Source organism: Phyllostomus discolor, chromosome 3 (assembly GCF_004126475.2).
Source record: "Phyllostomus discolor isolate MPI-MPIP mPhyDis1 chromosome 3, mPhyDis1.pri.v3, whole genome shotgun sequence".
NCBI lineage: Eukaryota > Metazoa > Chordata > Mammalia > Chiroptera > Phyllostomidae > Phyllostomus > Phyllostomus discolor.
In genome coordinates this window covers 67,502,382-67,523,797 of record NC_040905.2, presented here as the reverse complement: position 1 = coordinate 67,523,797, position 21,416 = coordinate 67,502,382, and the positions used below count along the sequence as shown (strand labels likewise).

The following is a 21,416-nucleotide window of genomic DNA, read 5'->3' as shown; positions in this document are numbered from 1 at the left end:
TCTTTAGCCCTAAATTTGGTGCTTATTAATATAAAAACAGTTTTAGAGTAACTTAAAAAATCTTATTTCACCATCTCAAGGGTCTTTATTTCCTTTTACCTGTATCAGTACCTTTTCCCTTTCCCCTGACAACCAACACCAAGGGCTGTCATCATTAAGAATCATCTTCAGTGCATCTAATGTATATTTTCAGATGCCTGCTTTCTCTAACTTCTCACTGATCAAAAGATAAAGGGTTTAAAATTCCAACTTCCAGGCGGCATCAGTAAATATTTTATAACCTAGTTTAGCATGCAAAGAAGGTTCCTTGGTTTTATCTAACAAAAGAAATATGATAAGAGGCTTTATCCTTCATTTTTAATTGTGGCAAAACTTTTTTGAAAGAGTTCACAGTGCTTTTGAAAATTTTACTTAGTGTTATAAAATATACTTATTTTAAGGAGGCTCAATATTTTGAAAATTATTTAAAAGTAAAAGTCTGACACTCTCTTTTGCAAAGTGCTGAATATTATTATTTTCATTTGGTAGGCTAAACTGGAAAACATTGAGTATATGAAAGTTTTAACAGGAGGAAAAAAATCATGAGTCTGAGTAATTAATGTGTAGCACCAAGGGCAGAGACCATGTGTTTGTCTAAGTTTGAATACTGGGCAAAAAAGGCCACTTGCGGAAAAAAAATTATAATCATTATATTTTTTCTTTATTAAGAAGAGTAATATGAACTCTGGTGGTAACCATAATATGTAGAGGCATGATTTTGAAAGTCTTGAATAAACAGGAAGAAATGAAGCATAAAAAAGTAAGCACATGTTCCAAATCAATCAGTCCTAAAATGCACATGTTTATCCAAATCGATCAGTCCTAAAATGATTCTATACTTTGTTGTGATTGTTCATGACAGGGAAAAATGCACTACTCATTCACAAAGAAAACTGCCACCCATAGTCACACCTTATCCCAATAACAGCTTTTTTAAATAGTGAAATGTGTAAACTCATACCCAATGTGTGTGGCTTCTGTCCTGCCTTCACCAGTGAATACACATCTTGCTGCCAGTATGTCACCAAAACTAACATCTACTGGGTGTTCCACAGGGTAGAAAGCCTGCCAAGAAGTCAAACACAAAGATTCATTAAAATTACCAATAAAGTCCAGAACCACATGCTTTAATAACATGAGGCTTGAAGAACCCTGGGTGGAAAGTATGAAGAGACACACACCACCACCACTACCACCACCACTACCACCACCACCATCACCACCACCATCACCACCACCACCACCACCATCACCACCATCACCACCACCACCACCATTACCACCATCATCATCACTACCACCATACCACCATCACCACCATCACCACCATCACTATGACCATCGTCACCACCACCACTATTACCACCATCACCACCACTGCCATCACCACCACCACCACATTTAGAAATATTAAGAGAACTGATTAAAGAAAAAACCCACCAAGTTGGAAGCTGTAAAAAGTTAAGTTATGCACAGTAAAGGTAGCATTAGAGATGTTTAGATCCTAGAGAAATTTTTTTCTGATGTTATTTCTTTTTGTTATTGGTATTCAGTTACAGTTGTCTCACCCTAATGAGAGCTTTGAAAGTTACTATCTGATGCTTAATTTTTTTTCTCTCAAAATTAAACTAGAGTCTACACACCTGTGGCAGCTGGGGGCTCTGGCGTCCAATCAGTGTCCATTGTCCATTTCTCACTCTGTATCCACTTACTACCTTACCTGAAATGAACACAAATTATAATCATATCATACAATAAAGTATTCAAAAAATAAAAAGCATTATTTACTTTCCTATTTCAAAATAAAATCTGAATATTTTCTGAATCCAAATGTTAGGTGTTTTAATGAAAACAAATGATAAAAAAACACACTGACTTTCAATGTATTGAGCAAAATTGCTTTCATTGAAACAGATATAATATCAAACAATTTGCATGTTACATTTTTAGCATAAGTAAGCACAATGGTAAATATTTATAATTTAACAGGTAGGTTAAAGTTCTTACCTAAATGATGAGTGTGAACTCTATAAGCAAAGACATGCATTGGATATTTTTTATAATGACATGAAATGTCAGAATTCACCACTGTTAAAAATAAAAACACAGAAAAAAGTCACTATTGAACTGGAAAATAACATTATCCTTGTCTAAAAGTATATATAAGGTATTCACAAGCTGCGAGGCATGGTGGTTTTCTTATGAAGCAAACATGCACTTACATACTAAGCAAACATTATGTATTTACTATCTGCCAGCCCCTTGACTGATATGAGTTAAGAACCCCTCATCCTCATGTCTTATATCATTCACAGACAAAATGACTAGGGCCAGATCAAAACACCCTCTCAATGAACATAGTGGCTTAAATTGTTACCTCTATCATGCTCTTTACACAGTTGAAAAACTTAAAATTTTTGTTATTTCATACTTAAAAATTTCTTATTTATTGATTTTAGAGAAGGAGAAAGAGAGAGTAAGGGAGAGGGGAGAGAGACAGAGAAAGAGACGTCCATTTGTGGAAGGAAGTGGCAACCCTGGTGAACCATTATGATGCTCCAACCAACTGAGCTACCCAACCAGGGCCTGTTTTTTTTTTTTAATTTTTAAAACAGGATTTTTGAACAATTGATTGCAAACACCTAAGATAACTAGATTCACAGTTCCTATTGAGAAAGGGCCATTTCATACACTTTTCCTTCCTTACATAGTCTAACACATAGTAGTGATTCAATAAATGTTTTTTATATTATACCAGTCAACAGTTAAATTGAGACCGTACATGTCATTAGCTTTAAGAGATTCCCAGTAACACAAATAAAAAACATTCAATATTGAACTTTCATCAGAAGATCAGATACAATGATAAAAATATTTTACTTATTCCAGTAGCTTCTTGTAATAAACCCAGTATGTTAAGTTCAAGAAGCTTGCTAGCTTCTTGACTTTGAACCCTATATTCTCTGCAGTAGTTTATGCCATAGCATGTTATGAAGGTAGTCTTTAGCATCTAAAGAACAGGTGATGGATTTGTAATATACTAAAGATTTATTCTTTAATTTATAAAACCCACTACCTACCCATGGGCCTCAATTTTTAGCATCTCACTAAAATAATCTAAAATAATAAAGTACTTGCTCAAAACAATGTAAAACTCTACTTTTAAATCCAAGGATAATAAAGAATTGGTTTATTTTCAGGGACTCAAAAATAGTGGTTATTTCCAAAGTTTATCATAACTATACACTAAACCCATTCTTATAAATTAGGTAATGAGGCAATGGTAAATTCTAAAAGATCATTACTCACCTTTCTGTCCTGCTGGTATAACAGTGTCAACAGACATCAGAAGGTACATGCCAGCAATTAAGGGCTGTCTGCAGGGAACAGTAATATTTATCTCAACTATTGCCTTGGAAAAATAATACCTACTTCAACATTTGGTCTATAAAATATGATTCGTATGAAATTTAAAAGAAAATAACATGAAAACAAGGTAGAATTTATTCTAAAAACAACATTTTCTTGGGCAAATAGCTTCATACACATTGTTACGGCATGGTGAATGTGGAGGGCAGTGTGTAAACGGTGCCTGGGATGGTTAATTAGGTCAGCTTGGTTAGGCTACAGGAACCATTTGTCTTATCAAACACCAGTCTGGTTGTATGTTGCTGTGAAGGTATTTTTTTTATATGATTACTATTTAAATCACTGCCTATGGGTAAAACAGATTACCGTCCGCTATGTGGGTAGGTCTCTTCAGAGGAGAGATGGAGGTCCCACGAAAAGGAAAGAATTCTGCTTCTATATTGCCTTTGGACCCCAGCCTGCACCACTGACGCCCTCCAGAATTTCCAGCCTGCCAGCCAACCTCTCAGGTTTCAGACTTGCCAGCCCCCACAATGTGTGAAACAGTTTCCTTCAAGTAAATCAATCCCAACCTCTTTCATGTATGTCTATGTATATGAACATCCTATTGGTTCATTTTCTCTGGAGATCACTGACTAATATACCTCCCAGTGATTCCTAGCTCTGATATTCATGCCCTTGTCTGATCCTCTTCCCTTAAGTGTAGGCTGACCTAGCAACTGGATCGAGTAATTTGTTATTTTTAACAAACAGAATATGGAAAAAATGATTTTTTGACAGAAGTCAGACTGAAAATTTGTGTCTGACCGCTTTCTTTACCTATCAGGCATATATTATTTAGTAACTTGTGAGGTTAGGCTATGAAAACGACTCTGGCTGCCACCTTGCATGCCCTCTCTTGCTTGCTCCCCTGCTGGCTACAACAGAAGCCAGCTGCATGGTGTGAGCTGGCTTGTTTAGAGCCCACAGAAGAAGGGCGTGAGGAGGTCTTCTAGCCGACAGCCAGAGAGGAACTGAATCCTGTCAATAGTCATGTATGTGATTTTGGAAGTGCCTTCTCCCCGGTCAAGCCCCCCGATGACTGAAACACTAGCCAAGAGTGAGACAACTAGCCACAGCTGTGTTATGCCCAGATTCCTGACCCACAGGAGACAATAGGTAATTGTTTTAAACCACTAAAGTGTAGGGTAATTTGTTAGAGAACAATAGATAACTAATATGGTGGATTTTCCACTTTTAAGTTCTCAAACACCTCAAAAGTTTTCACTCAGCTAAGATAACTAGAAGTACTTACGGCAGGCGGGTGAGGTGTAAAGATACACCAGAACAGTCCTTGTGATCATCTAAAACACACACAAAACACATATCTTAAATTTGAAAACATGCAAAAAGGATTTCAATATCATAAATTTTAAATTATTATAATTTAATACTAAAAGAATTATGTGTTTCATTTGGATGGTGCTTTATAATTTAGAGTACTTTCAGATTCACTGACATATTTAATCTTCAATGGATACAACTGCTACAAGAGGACTACCACTTCGAGCACTCTCTGTTTTTTTTCTTGATTTATCAAATGGATGAGTTATCTGCTTTCCTGCAGACATATTGGACACTACTCATAAGCACACAGAAGGACATTGTTAATACTCTTTATGTATTATCTGTATTGTTGAAATATCCAGAGAAGTTGTTCCAGGGGGCTCTGAACAGTTACCTTTCCTACTTTTTAAAAGCAGAAACCACATGAAACCTCCTTGTTTGGTACCTCAAACTTGCCCTTTATCACATTCCAAATAGAAATCTATTTATTCTGTTTACACCTTATCTTCATTGGAAAGTCAGTGAGTATCTCTTTATCTTTGCCAAGGACATTTCAGAGACCTCTCACAAATCCTCTCTCTCTGTCTTCCTTCGCCTTTACCAAATAGAAATAAGGTAAAAATTAAAATTACTTGTTCAAATTCTTATCTGTGTTGAACTTGTTGATGTCTCACCACAGACACTGTGAACAGTACCTCATACTCATTGCTACTATTTGTGTATATATTAAATTCCTTCTACTTTGCTCTTTATTCTAAGCAATTATAACACTTTAAATCTCAATTTTGAGTTGATTTTAATAGAAATAACTATTGTATATGTGCATGTGCAAGGTTGATAGATTTATACCAGAAATTAATTAGTGGAGTATGTTAGTGAATAACAGCAGATGAAACAGTTGTTTTCCCCCCTTTTAGCTGTCAATTGTCAAGAGAAAAGCAAAGGTGGCTTCATACAGAGAGATGTGTAACAGGTGACTTAGCAAGATATGCACTTTGATTTATCATTGATAAAGTTTAGAAAGTATAAAAAATGACATTAAATAGTTTGGTAATAAAACACAAAGGCTCTAGCTGGCATAGCTCAGTGGACTGAGTGAGGGCTGTGAACCAAAGTGTAGCAGGTTCGATTCCCAGTCAGGGCACATGCCTGGGTTGCAGGCCACAGCCCCCAGCAACCTCACGTTGATGTTTCTCTCTCTCTCTCTTTCTCCCTCCCTTCCCTCTCTAAAAATAAGTAAATAAAATCATTAAAAAAACACAAAGGAAATCGTACAGTCTTAGGCTTGATTGTAACAAAGATAATTCAGAAATAAATTCAATGACAAACATGTTATATTTAATCAGTTAGGGTATTTTGTTGTTGTTTATCTATTAAATTTTAGTGAGGTACCATTTTCAAAATAATTTTGGTGAATTCTTTTTTTAAAAAAAGTTTCAAATGAACTTTAAAGAGATGGGGGAATAATAATAAAAAATAACAACCAATCTTATCTTTATTTTTGCCTGTACTTTCAAACACAGAAGCACTGCATTTAATTTATTAAAAGAAAATTTTTGTTTCTGAGAACAAGGTTTTCTTAATGTACTGCATAAGATTTAGTAAATTGACTAGTCCATAGTACTTTAAAGTTGACTTCACCCAGAATTATTTAAGTATCTCCACTGATCAAAAGAGAATAGTAGAAAGTATTCCATTCATTTAGATCAAATGAATTCTAAACTCTAGAGACTCACCTAATTAGCTTAGCTGATTTCAGGAAACATTTCTCATGCATAAGAAAACATTGTACCTATCTTAAAAGGTTATTTTGAATAAGGGCAGTCAGTCTTCAATTCATTCAAACAATATTGATTGAACAATTGTGATATTCACACATTGTTCTATACACCATGGGAATGGTGAAAAACAATATACATTCAGGTTTTTTGCTCTAATGGTACCTATCCTCTAGTGGGAGTGGAGATACAGGAAACTGGGGGAGGAAGAATAGGGAAAAGCAGAACACCAAACATGTAAACAAGATAATGTCACAGAGTAACTGAACAGGATAAGTGAGAGTGGGTAGCACTTTTATCTGCTGTTGTCCAGGAAGGATGAGGTGGCCATGCGACTGGAAATTGTCATATAGGCCATGCAGAGTAAGTTGAAAGTCTGAGTTTTACTTTCTGTCTGTAAAGAAGCATTGGAAGATTTAAAGCAACAGAGTGATGGGATCCCTGTAAGGTTTTCACCTAGCACAGTACCTGGCACTTAAGATTACTTACTAATTCCTGGATGTCAGGCTTTTTAAATTTTTATTTTAATTAACAACACCAGGAGAAAGTTTGTTCCTTCTACAATGTCCGTCCTAGCAGAAACATAAGTGTTCAGAGAGAACTGTCATTTTGTTGCACATTCCATCTTTGCACTGAATGAATCAAGTGAATCACACGTTGATTTCCAACTTGGTTGATATTCTTTAAATGACTTAAAAAATTAAATGGGAAAATTAATAAATCAATTAACACATTTCAAGTACTATTAAATAAATTTATCATTAAAATTGAAATGTATCACCTAATTAAGAGCATCAGGAATGTTACCATTGCCAGTAACAGTGTATCTTCCTGTTAGATAATGTTCTTTATTAGAATTAAATTGTCTAAATTGAGAGATTTTTACTCAAAAAAAGGGAATAGACATTGCTATATAATTGTTGTCTATTTGCTTTCTTCTGGATTTTTAAAAGGTGAGCCAGTCTCACCACTCACTCCACTGCAGAGACATAGTACCCGGTTTTCTTTCGATTCTTCATGTTTATTAGCTGTGTGTCATCTCCTATGGATATCACACAGCAATAAGAAAACAGCTAAAAACTCAAGTAATAATATGATCGATATATTTTGAGAAAAATATACTAAACACCTCACCAGCATATTCTATAACATAGGACTGTAGGAAAAACTGGATTTTGAAGGCTCTAAGTTTTGTCTTATGGAATGTAAATCCTCTATGGGTAGTGGGCTGGTGAATATAAAGGTCCAAAGGGAAAATTTTGCATGTTTTACAAAAAGCTCCAGAAAACGAAATACACAGAAGAAAAACTAGTGAAGAGATATACTTTAAAAACCACACTAGAGTTTTTAAGTGATGCAGGGATTTGTTTATAGCAAATTTATCTGGTCAATTCAATGCAGTGAATCAGCAGGAAATGAAGCATTTCTAAAAACTATGCTGGGTATTTGGATGTGTGTTCATGTGAGCATGTAGACATTATGGTTTAAAGTGTGGAGAACACTTTAGATTATCATGATTATTTAACCATGGGCTGATAGAATTACAATTCTGTTTGACTTTAAGAAATTCTGTTATTTAGTAATGGGTACTTTTATACTTCAAACAAAGATATTTTAGTTGAACAAAATTCTAGAATTATCTCAAAGTAAACATTTATAAAGCGTATTTATATACATTTTAGACATTATTAGGACCAATTGTTATTCATATATTCATTATTTCAAAATCAATTTTATTATTGTAAATGGTCACGATATTTTTCTAGTACAACTTTCTACAGTTTGACTTAAATGGTCCATGTGCTGGGTGGGATACACAGTGAGAAGTCCCTGCAGGAGCAACTGCAACTCCCCGAGGGCCTCAGGGGCTCCTGGATACAGAGCTATTCCTACAGCAAGTGGCGGTTTGGGAGAGAAGCATATTTCAGTCTAGTGTTTGGAATAGAGATTCTGACCTTCTAACTTTAATGTGTCCCTTGCACAGTGATGCATTATTATTTCCATAACCTCTATACTGACCTTACTTTTGATCAACTCAGAAACTTCAGCTAGTTTTGCATATTTTACCAATGACTTCCAGTGTACTCTGACTTTGTTTGCCCTTCTATGGTAATAGTGCTTTAGCCACAAGATAGGAAGCCTCATAAGAATGAACTCATTTCCATTCACTGGGCTATATATGAAATCTGCCTGACTTACATCAACATAAAATGAATGACACTTAGAAGGTTTATTATCTTAAATAAATACATTACTGCTTCTACTAATTTTACCACATAAGTAGAAAAAAACAAAATCAGAAATGAGATAGTTAAGAAGTGACAGAGAACAAACTTAGAATATCAAAATTCTTTGCTGTCTGGATAGCATTCTATGTAGCTGGAAAGACTAATTCTGTGACTAGAATGAAACTACATAGGAGAGAGGAGAGGAGAGGAGAGGAAATAGATGGAAACTTCAACAGAGGGCTGAAGACCACCGAAATGGAACACCATAACTTAAGAGAGATGGGAACAGTATTGAGTCAAATGACTAAAATAGTCTGAAATTACAGAATTGATTTTGTCCACATGAAAGGTAGACTAGGAAGCAGACTATTCCCCTGACTTATATTTTAATATAAATATTGTACCATGTGTAGGATTTGTTTGATGGAGAGTTTGGAATTTATGTATTTTAATCACACATAATTACTCGGCCACAGTACCTTGTAAGATCACCATCACTTTTCAGCAAGGTCCTTATTAAGTTCCTTTGTCTAAAATGAGTAGAATCTAGAAGGCCATTGATTTGATAATAGATAGATTTGGACTCATCATCAATATGACACCACTAAGAAAATTTAGTCTATAAATGAAATAACCTATGTAAAGAATACAGAACTCTATTTGGAGCACTAAAAAAAGTCCAATAAATTTTATGTACTACTAGCATTATTCTTTTAATTGGTAGATTCCAAAAAATTTCAACACATGGATATTTTCCTTTAAAAATTATATTTCAGTCATAGGTGTGGAATTTAATTGAAGAAACTAAAGCACATCAGATTTCTCCAACTTATAGCACAGGAACAGAAGAAAGGGGGAAAGCAACCTGGGAATTCTAAATGAGTAAAAAGATGGTTAAAAAAAAAGAAATTAGAATTGAAATAATATGTTAAAGATATTGCAAAAAGTAAATATTCTCAAAATGAGAATAAAAATGCTGATTCAGAAGAGTCTGAACTAGGTTGACACAGAATGGAATCACCAGTGAGATAAAGACAGTAAGAAATAAGCACCATGTTCTGGCTAAATCTAAATCCTTGGATTAGGGATAATAGGACTGTGAAGAAGTTGATAATGCATTGTTTCCAGGTCCTTCCATGACTTTTAGTAAAAACCTCCCCTTGACCAGACACAAGCCAATCTGCTCCTTCCTGAGTTCTGGGCTAGAAGAAGTCAGTTCAACAGTATCCTGTGTTTGTAGGAAAGAGACCAAGGCCATTTTTATACTAACACTGAAATTGTTTTAACCTATATTTATTCACTTATCCTGTACAAGTGTCATCATGCAAAAATCATGAAGCTCTTCTTCCCAGTTAGTTTCATTTATCTGATTTTAATCTTCTTATTCCAAAGTAAAATAATTCTCTCCTTCACTGGACTGAGCTGTAGATTTACTGTGTCTCCAAGGTACACTGGTAAATACTTGACTTTTGTCTATTCATGTTCTGTATTTACAAAAATGGAACAACCCAGGACATCCCTGTTAAAGGAATATTTCACAAGCACTGTTCTTATTCAGTAAAACATAATTTGAGCCTAGTGGGTTTCAAGATATGGAGATGAAACTTCATTCACAAGATAGGAATCAGATGACATGAGGAGGTATATTTCATCATATTCCATTATACTCCATTATAATGGCATACTTATGTACTAGCTGCATTTGTAATGGTGAAGATATTAATAGTGGAAAAGTTAAAAAAACAATTTAAGAAATGTCAAATAACAAAGCCTAATAATCCCTTAGAAGCATATCACAGTACAGGACAACACTGCTGTACTGGCCGTTGAATGGTAAGACTTCTAAGGAGTTGTCTGATAATGAATGAATCAAGTATCTGCAGACACTGGATGACACTTGAAAATGATATTCAATCAGAACCCAATCTTGTGCAAGATGAAAACTGGATGACTGTTCCACAAGGGTCTCCACTGCTTTTTTTTTTTTTTTTTTTTTTTTTTTTTTTGAGAAATTGCTCTCCTCTGCTTAGGCAGAGATATATAACCACAGCAACATATTTTATCAAATATACAGGCTCATAGAATTTCAGAACTGAAAGGGACCCTGGCAGTCATGGAGGTGAACTCTTGCACCTTATAGATAGGAAGTACGAGGTTACAGAGATTAAGAGTGTTGGCCAAAATAATTCAGCTTACTGGTGACACACCAGGGTATCAAAATTAATTCTCCTATGTTTATATGTAGCCAATATTATTTATTTAAAAAAGAAAAAAAATGTTCCATTTATTAGAGACTTCCAAGGCATTTTATCTATGGAATAGCCTGAAGCTAAGGGAGGAATTAAGCAAGAATGATAAGTAACCAGGAGTACCAAAGACATCCATTAAGCAGGAAGTTCATTTTTCTTAATGGAAGGTGAATGCTCGGAATGTGAGGTTATCCGTTCCAAACTATTTAGCTTGCTTTTGTAATAAGAGCTTAGAGTTCCTGCTTGGATTGGTAGCTAAGTAGTAAAGCGAGTATGTGGGATAATGCATGATAATGACCTATTACATCTTAGGTTCTTAGAAGTCTGTTGGTGTCTCCTAACCTTTCCCTCTAGAGATAGCCCTCTCCACCTCATGAGTTCATCTTGTCCTAGTTGTTTCCTGCTTCAATGAAAGGACAGCTTACCATCAGTCCTGAGGGAACTAATGCAGCTTTGTGAACTGCATTCCACTAATTGGAAAAGTACTTCAGAAAAACAGTCATAGAGTGGATTTGAATTCACTGAGCTTTCTCAGGAAGGTAAAGGTAAAGGATAAAGTGCACCCATTACCTACTATCCCAACCACAGTTTTGGATAATGGATCGTTTCCTTACGGAAGTCCTGAGAAAGTATGCCTGAACCATTGCCAAGTGTTATGAAAAACAAAGATGCAAACATCTTTAATAATAAAGACATAGTCTAGAAAATTTGTAAGCAAATAATTCTAAATGGTATTATTCCCCTCCACCTTCTCAGTGTCCTGAATATAATTTAAAGGCTACCGTTCCAACTTTATTCCTGTCTAAAACAAATAAACACAAATGAAACAGGGATATCATAGTACACACCAATTAACTTTGCAATACTATATGTACATATATATTGTAATAACTATTTGAATATTCAGTTGGCTTGATATTTACCTTACAGTTCTTTGTTCTAAATTAACAACAATAAGTTAATGGGACAGATGATGTTTTCCCAATATTAAATCATGGCTCCCAAGGTGACCAAGAATAGGAGATTACTTGGGGATTCATTTCTAAAGTCAGGGAAAATTTCATATAGTCTAAATGACTTGGAAAATCCCTTAGGAGAGAGTAGAGTGAGGTCTCTTAACAGAGCAAACAAAGCCAGTTTCCTTAGCATTGGAACAGTTTGCTGTCAGGTGTGCTGGCTGCAGCACGTTATAAGAAACAAGAAAAGTTATTTCTGTAGAGTTGGACAGACACTGTTTGTATATACAAAGGTTATTTCCGTACATTTGACACCCTGCAAGAACAGAGAGATGGGCACAAGCACCAGAGGCAAATGGGAAACAGCAGAGGGAACAGCAGATCCGGTTCTCCCTGTGTTCACTCCGGGCATAGGCGCATTAAATGGAAGCCTGGATTGATGGAGCAAAAACACAGCTCCTTCACTGCTTTTTTGGTACCACCTGGATTTTAAAGGCAGGTCTTAAACTCACTTGACAGTACTTAGTAAAATGACAATCCTCCAAATTAATCAGAAAATGCATATATTAAAGTCTTTCATTGGAGTGTCTTCAAAACAAAATCCAAGTCACCAAATTTCTCCTAGGGAATTTATGGATCCCTGAAACCATACTCTCAGAATATAAGGATTCTCCAGTGACAGATACACTGATATAAAATAGTCTCCATTCAAAAAAGTACTGACAGCTTAAGCTGCGATGGCAAATATGTATTAGTTTGGCAAAGGTAACAGAAATAGGGGCACTGTTAATGTAGGGCAGAAATAGCCCAGGTTTGCTGGAGGCTGTTGAAAGCTGGCATAGCAGACAAGCTTCAGTGCTAAATAACCCAGCACTCAGGGAAAAAAAAAACCTTCAAAAAAGAATTCCTTTTGAAGCTGCCACTGCAGTGAGTTAGCCTCTTTTGATTTTGTATTCCCTGCTATGGGACTAGAAATTACTGGCTTCCATTTGTCCTGTGGCAGGGAAGTGAAAATGCATTTACCTATCCTGCAAGAAGACGACTTTCACAAATGATGATCTCTGCTGTTCCCAAAAGAGATCAAATGGAAGGCAGGCGGGCTCCCCAACATGCTTTTATAATCGCTCTGTCTGGAGGATGTCGTGGGACAACTAATGTCAGAGTATGCTCCTGTCTCCATCTTTTCGGAAAGCAAAAAAAATTCTACAGTAAAAGTTTACAATTTACACTATTTTTTTCCCTCAGAATTGTGAACCTGTTTCAGAATCACACTTCTAAGGAAGTAAAATAAAAAGACAAAACCACAAATAAACACAGTATTTTTTTTAAACATGGCACTGAATTTTTAAATTACTGATAGGTTTTTAAACTTTTGTTGAACCATAATTTACAGAAAAGCACACAAATCAGGGGGTACGACTTCAGGAATTGAAGAAAACTAACACATCCGGGTTAGCAGCACCCAGATCAAGCAGCACAAGCCCTCAAGTCGTGTCCCTTTCCTGAGGCGTTAAATTTTAAATCTTTATGTTGAGGAACAGACAATATTTAAAGATTTATTTGTGTTTCTGAAGGAGTTGTCTTTTGGCCAAAACCAGACACACTTAACTAGCTTGCCCACTAGCTTCACGAACTTCGGTCAGACAATTTTAAGTATTATACCTAACAAATAATTTTTAATTTCCCCTTTCTCTCAGTGCAAAGATCTAGCAACCACTTTTGACTTCCATAGTTCTACTTTTAACATACATTTATTTATTTTTAAAATGATAATCTAAAGTTTCTTTCGCATTCTTCCAATTATTCTCTGTTCTTCCCACTGAGGGCAAAATGTAATAGCTATAAAAGTATAGGAATGAAAAAGAACTTTGAGAGTTTTGATCAAATAAACAGTTTTAAATTTAATTTAAAATATGAAGGCTAAAATGTTTCTCATATAAAATCCTCTATTATCAGTTTTTGAATCATCTTACGAGCATTATATATATGTGTATATATATGTATACACACACACAGAGTTTACCTCCTTTCACACCCTTTTGAATTCTCAGCAATGATGTACAATGTGCTCACAATCTTTTATTTAACTTAAACCTCTAAATGCTCACAAATGATAAAGAGTATAATCTAGTGGCAACACCACCCTACTTATTTTGTTTTGAAAACTGGAAGTTTATATTCTGCAAAAACTGCAACTTAATTGAAATGTGATTTTTGAAAGTCAACTAAAAAACAGTGGTTACATTTTTCAACTCAATTATTTTTATCAACTTAAAATACTACTGTGCATTGTGTTTTGGTTTTTCAATGAAAAAAATCCAAAGCATCTAATTTACATATAATTATGCATGTGTGTAGTCTTTGGTATTAATTAGGGAATACACTTTGAACATTAGAGCTCATATATTTGATTTAGCATTAATTTGTAGTCATTCCATATGTTGTAATGTGGTATGAGGATTAATAAAGTAACTTCTGAGCTGAGAAGTAGTATAAAGTGCTAAGTATCATTACTCTATTAATGGAAAACCACTGAAACCCCCAGGTGACTGACATTACCTCAAAATTTCCTCAGACCTTAAGCCAGTCTTTATACTTAAGACAGGGGCGTCAAACTGACTTTCACTGGGGACCATGTCAGCATTTTGGTTGCCTTCAAAGGGCTGAATGTAATTTTAGGACTGTATGAATGTAACTACTCCTTAACCGTTGAGCAAGAGCTCGTCGCTGCTGCTGGGTAGAAACAAGGCACCAGCCTGGATAAAACAAGGTGGAGGGCTGGATTTGGGCTGAGGGCCTTGTGTTTGCCACCTGTGCTGTAAGATAAAGGGTCAGTGTAGAAGGGTCTACACTTACTAACTAGGTTTTTGTCTCCTTTCAGTTATGAGTAATTATTAGTAGGTGGTGAATGACAGTTAACTTCATTAAAAAAGGATGAGGAATACTTGCAAAGAAATGGGGCTAAAAAAGTATAGGGGAGAAGAAATATTCCTACAAGAACTCTTAACAGTTTTCAAAGATGGAGAAAAGCAGAATTAAAATATATGGAAAAAAATGTAGAGCAGGATGAAAGGCTTCCAAGTGGATAACGGCAAGAGGAATGGGAATAATGGGAACAGGGAAAGCAGATCGGTCTCTTCTGGGCCCAGGAAGAGTTGAATTTTGTCTTTCTAACATGATTTTGTGAGTTTCATTAAATGTTATATTTCAAAGGCTTCATCAAACACTTTTTGGTCATGTATTTATTTAGGGTATCTTTTCCATTTTACAAATAAGGTAGTCAACTACCATAAAAAGGAATTCATAGTAAATGGGAAATGGAATGTGAAATCTTAGCATTTCTCTCTAATGACTTCCATCTTTCACTGGAGCTCCTAGCACACATATGTAAACATGCTAAGGCAATGACAGGGAGCTGTGGAGGGACAGGGTGAGGGGTAGGAAACCAGACAGAGCATGTGTGGAGACGTGAAAAACCATGCTGCAGGTAGTGTTGCTAGTGCCTTGAATGACTTACACTGAAATTTAATTGTACCTCCTAATTTTTATGTGAGACAATGGGAAAATACTTTTCTTTTTCTTTTCTTAATTTCTTTTGTTTAAAAATGAAACGCTATCTGTTATTAATTTAAATGGCATTAATTAGTTGATGACTGTACAGCCCTGACCATCTCCAAAAATGGAGCTAGTCCTGGCCATTGTGGCTCAGTTGGTTGGACCATCAACTGAAAGATTGAGTGTTCAATTCCCAGTAAGGGCACATGCCTGGGTTGCAGGTTAGATCCCAGTCAGGGGGTGTACAAGAGCCAATGGATGGCTGTTTCTCTCTCACATTAATGTCTCTCTTTCTCCCTCCCTCCTTCCCTTCCACTCTTTCTAAAAAAGTAAGCATGTCTGTGGGTGAGGATAAAAAAAAGAAGTTAAGTATGAGTGACAACAAAAGCATGAGTTGCAAAGAGGTAAGTGAAAGTAAAGTATAAGGTTTTCTCAAAAAAACATAAAATGAGAAAAACTAAATGGAATTAGGGCATGATTACTTTTTCCTGGAAAACTCTTACTTAAGCCAAATATTATATTGTTCAATGTTAACTTGCTATAAAAACACATGTTAAAGGATAAAAACATTCTTAACATATCTTTTAAAAAAAGAATACTGTAGTACTTTACATATGTCCTCATAACCAAATGAACAAAAATGTAATTCTTGGTACTTAATGACTATATTTAGATATTAAAGTAAACAGGTGTCCATGGAATGAATGAGAGAGAATAAGGATCATTAGTTTTCCATACTGCACATGATTAGCAAAGTTGAAATGCAGAAGCTGGAGAATCGGGGCACTCATATTTATGTGAAGAGATTGGCAAGAGCAAAAGAATACTTCAAGATAACAGGCTTCTTTTGGATCATTTGAGAGGACTGAATAGTCCTAAAATCATTCCCATGACTCATGTCAAGCTGCTTGTGCATAATGAAGATTAGAAAAGAATGAGAACATCCAACTACCACGCTTCTGAAATCAGTGGGATTATCAAGCAACCTGATTTAGAACTACCCCTACCAGATAAGGGAAGTGGATTACTTAATACATCAGAATGAAAAGGCTTAAATGAGATGAGTTAAATGATTCCATCTTTATTCATATTTATTCTTTTGTGCATGAATAAATTTATTCCTCTCCATTCCCAAAGGTTCAAAGGACTTTTAGAAACACAGACTCTATTACTTGTTTTATATCATTAGGACATGAACTTTGGCACAGGTACTAAATGGAAATCCAACATACATTAAGTTTTTTTAGTTTTTTTTTAAAGATTTCATTTTTATTTATTTTTAGAGAGGTAAGGGAGGGAGAGAGGGAGAGAAACATCAATGTGTGGTTGCTGGGGGCCATGGCCTGCAACCTAGGCATGTGCCCTGACTGGGAATCGAACCTGCGACACTTTGGTTCGCAGCCCGTGCTCAATCCACTGAGCTATGCCAGCCAGGGCTAAGTTTTTTTTAGTTTTTAATAGCATTGGTCTAGTAACTATATCACCTTAGGCGAGTCACTTAACCTTTCTAAGCATCGATTTCCATTCTGTAAAATAGAGGGGCTGGGCTAGACCATACCTTCCCGCCACACTGTCCTCTTGCAATCACCCTGGAGACTCAATCTCTGCTGCCAAAATAAGTGCTTTAAAAACAAATTAGTTTACACACCTCAGATCTATGGTTTTTACTCCTTTTCTTCCGCTAGGAGAAAATAAAATAAATGTCATTGTTTCCTTTCAGCAATGCCTTCTCAGCCATGTTTCCATCTGTTCCCTCTATCTGGAAAGGCCTAAGAGGCCATGGCTATGGAATTTCATGCAAGTTGAATGTTACCTTTTTGCCAATCATTGCATTTCAGGTTGGTCTCATGGTTTCTGCCTTTAACGGTCTAGTCCCTGTCATCCCACACATTCCACTTAAGGAGATCTGGGGAACATTATGCTAAGTGAAATAAGCCAGTCAGAAAAAGACAAATACCCTATGATTTCACTCATATGTGGAATCTAATGGACAGACTGAACTAACAAGCAAAACAGAGGCAGACTCATAGATGGAGAACAGATGACAGCCAGTGGTTGGGGGGGGCAGTTTAAGGGATGGAGGGATTGAGCAAAAAGGAAAAGGACTCGTGGACATGGACAACAGTGTGGCGACTGCTGGGGGGAGGGGAGCATAAGAGGGCTACATGGTAATTAAAAAATACAATAAAGATTAAATTTAAAAAAGAATGGGTATAACTTAACTATTTTCGCTCATTCTTCAAAAAGGTTTGTTTAGCTTAAGTGTAAAGAAGGAACATTTGCACCCCTGTATACAGGGAAGGGGTGTCCAAGAAAGTCATACATGGATTGAAGGTAGCTTCTACCACTATAGCATTTTAAAACAAAAAGTAAATTTTGTGAAAAAGTTAAGAATAAAAATAAACCCTCTTTTATTTATTTATTTATTTATTTATTTATTTATTTATTTATTTATTTATTTTTAGAGAAGGGAGGGAGGGAGATAGATATATAGAGAGAAACATCAATGTGTGGTTGCTGGGGGTCATGGCCTGCAACCCAGGCATGTACCCTGACTGGGAATTGAACCTACGACACTTTGGTTTGCAGCCTGCGCTCAATCCACTGAGCTACGCCAGCCAGGGCATTAAACCCTCTTTTAAATTTCTAAGTAAAATAAATAAAGTGCTAGAATAACCAGACAGTAATTAAATCCAATTTCTTCTTCCAAATCTCTCCTTTTCTTAAGAGAATTGAGATTTTTATACTTATTTTGGTAAATGCAAACTATCCTCTTCATGTCTCAAACCCCAGGAGATTGCCTTGATATACCTGTACTACAGAGAGAAGATACAGAGGTAACTTCAATCCTTACTAGGGCAATCTGAGCTGCAGTTGTCAAACTTTGATGTGCATAAAAATTGACTGGGCATCTTGTTAACATTTCAGATGTGGGCTTAGTAGGGTGTACTGGCTCTCTAAAAAAATATGCCTATGTGTATATATATAAATTTTATTATATATGTTTAATATAAAAATGTGCAGCACACAATTTACAAATAATACAATATATAATACTGTTTATTATAAATTACATATAACTAATCGAATATCACAGAATCTTTTAAAAAATTTTTGCTGTGGTTGGAATCGATGAGTGACTGGTTAAGACGAGAACATTTGCTGATATTCTGTGCTGTTTATTGAAACAACAGAGACATGTGTTAGAACTGCAGCTGCTCATCACTGATGTGAGCAGAATCTCTGTTGTATTGGATAACAGTTTTTAAATACTCAAAGAATATTCCCTCAATTTTTTGGCTACTCACAATAATCTGCAATATTAACATCTCTTCCACAATTTCCTTAAATTCAAATGAACAAAAAAATAATTTATCAAGTACTGATTTGCAGCATTTGTCAATTTCCATGGTGTTAATTTCTCCACCATGATTGATTTCAAGCTACCAATGTGACATCACTGAACACTGGGTTAGGAAGAGATGGGCAGTTAACATCATTTTATAGTATTTCCACCATTCTGAAACAATCGATATAAATGCTCTCTAGAGCACAGATAATAGTAAAATGTAGTAAAATAATTAGATGATGATTTTTGAGTATTCATTGCCTTTATTTTTAATGATGGCTATAATGAACAATCAGCTCATTAAGGATCTGAAAATTAATTATTGGCTCTTGTGAGTCAGTGTGAGCCCCCAGCATGCTGCTGCCGAGACTTTGCTTTCTGTGCATCTAATTCAGTAGGTCTGGCTGGAACCAGCAATTTTCATTTAATAAGTACCCCAAGGAGATTCTGGTACAGGTAGTCTTCAGATCTGGTTTTGAGAAATCCTGACCTTGATTATGTACTTTACAGGTAATTCTACTCAGACCTTCCAGCTAATTCAAATCCTTTAATGAGGCAAGTAGAGGAGTTCCTGTGTTTCAGTAAACACTGGGCAAAAATTCTGAAGTGTGAGGTCTGTGCAGGTAAGAGCCTGGGCCTTGCTCATGCACAGTGGACCGTAAATTGGAAAAACTGTTTTGTCAAGTTTGGTGGAATTGGTTAAGGTTTAAACACTCATTGACCCAAAAATCCCATTTCTAGAAATCTACCCTGCAGTGTCCATACATGGTCACCTAACACGTTTCTAACATTGACACTCACCAGAGCACTGCTTGTAACAGCAAAAACCCAGAAGTTCAATGTCTTTAATAGGGGACAGGGTATATAAATTATAGCATATCAGCACAACAGCATACTAGGCAGCCATTATAAATAATGCAGAGCTTTACATGTACTGCCTTAGAAATATGCCCAGGGTACATTGTTAAGTTAAAAACAGCAGCAGATGCAGATCTGTGAGAGTGTGATGTGATCTTTGTCCCCAAAAGAAAAAAGTGCCTTTCTACACATCTGTGGTTTCTGTGTGTGTGTGTGTGTATAGAAATGTAGGAATAAGCATATGAAAAGTTGGCAGACATAAATGGTAGTTACCTGGAAAGGGGGGACGGTGGGTGGGAAAGGGAGGTGGGATTGAAGAGGGTAGTATAATTTTTTTAAATGTTTTATTTTTTTTATTTTTAGAGAGAAGGTAAGAAAGAGAGAAAGAGAGGGAGAGAAACATTGATGTATGAGAGATACATTGATTGGTTGCCTCTCACACACCCCTAACTGGGGACCTGGCCTGCAACCCAGGCATGTGCCCTGATTGGGAATCGAACTGGTGATCTTTTGGTTTGCAGGCCCGGGCTCAATCCACTGAGCAACACCAGCCAGTGCTAATTTTATTCTTTTTAATCATATACCTTTTCTGCAATACCTTTTGAGATATAATTCACATACCATACAATTCACCTCTTTAAGGCTTACAATCCAATGGTTTTAGTATATTCACAGACATGTGCAACCATCACTTCATATTACAGATTATAGGTTTTTATTAAAAGTAAAATATCATAATTTTTTAACCTTTATTTTTAATGTTTTTCTGTATTTTCCACAAATGGGAAAAATAAATTTTGAGAGAGATTATTTTAATAGGAAAACATTCATATTTATACAGAATCCTCCATTCAGGGTTAGTATTTTAACTGATAGATCATGTATTAAGGAATAGGTTTCATTATTCTAAAACTGACTTTCTGCACTTCTGAAATCTGAAAAGCCTAAAGATTTTTCGTAATGTTTGACAGCAAAATTTTATCTAAATGAATGTGAAGCTATTTATGGTCTTAATTTATCCATTATGGTGTGACTGTTTGAACATTTTCTATAGGAATACTAGTGTATTTGATTATACATGGTACCTCAGACCACCAAAGGTGATAAAATGTAATATATAAATTATGCACTTGAGTACTTTTCAAAAAGATTCCAAGTTCTTAATACTAAACCATATCTGGCCCAAAGTATTTAAATAAAATTTGTACCGCTATATTAAGGACTATTAGAGAAACAGGAAGCGGGAGTTGGGGAGGGAAGAAAGGAGACTGGCTGATTGCATGGGTATCATACGAACCGCCTGGGGAGAGAAAAGGGAAACAGGTAAAGAGCACCTTTCCTGGAACCACATTTCTGTATTTACTGAGGATGAGGCTTGTTTAAGCAGGTGGCTACCCTTGGTGTTGAAAACTTGGAAGCATTACATGCATCCTAAAATGAAAGCTCATGGTGAGAACAATCATATTCTGGAAGGAGTGGAAGGAGATTAGGCTTGCTGGACCATGTGCACATCAGGGTCCTATTCAGGAAGGGCCAGGCTGAGGGCTGGGAGGATGCCATCTGTGTCTCCCTGTTAGTGTGGAGATTCAGTGGCTTTCAGGCATCTCCTTGGGAGTGGGGAGGTATTAACCACACCCTCCATATTTGCAATTTCAAAGCAGATTCTTAAATCTGAAAAGTACTCCAGAGCCCTTGAAAATCATGGGTTC

The 21,416-nt window shown here is 35.9% G+C and overlaps 1 protein-coding gene across 16 annotated transcripts in view; it reads right to left on the bottom strand.

Moving 5' to 3' along the window:
* PAM (peptidylglycine alpha-amidating monooxygenase) overlaps positions 1-21,416 on the bottom strand; it is a 277,534-nt gene that overhangs the window by 64,200 nt on the left and 191,918 nt on the right. For all 16 annotated transcript variants that reach the window (XM_036020590.1, XM_036020592.1, XM_036020593.1 and 13 more), the window contains 5 exons: positions 4,703-4,751; positions 3,349-3,416; positions 2,047-2,127; positions 1,683-1,759; positions 1,001-1,104 (listed from right to left, as the gene is read on the bottom strand). In XM_036020590.1, the coding sequence (XP_035876483.1) occupies positions 1,001-1,104; positions 1,683-1,759; positions 2,047-2,127; positions 3,349-3,416; positions 4,703-4,751 (379 nt within the window). The remainder of the gene's footprint in view (positions 1-1,000; positions 1,105-1,682; positions 1,760-2,046; positions 2,128-3,348; positions 3,417-4,702; positions 4,752-21,416) is intronic.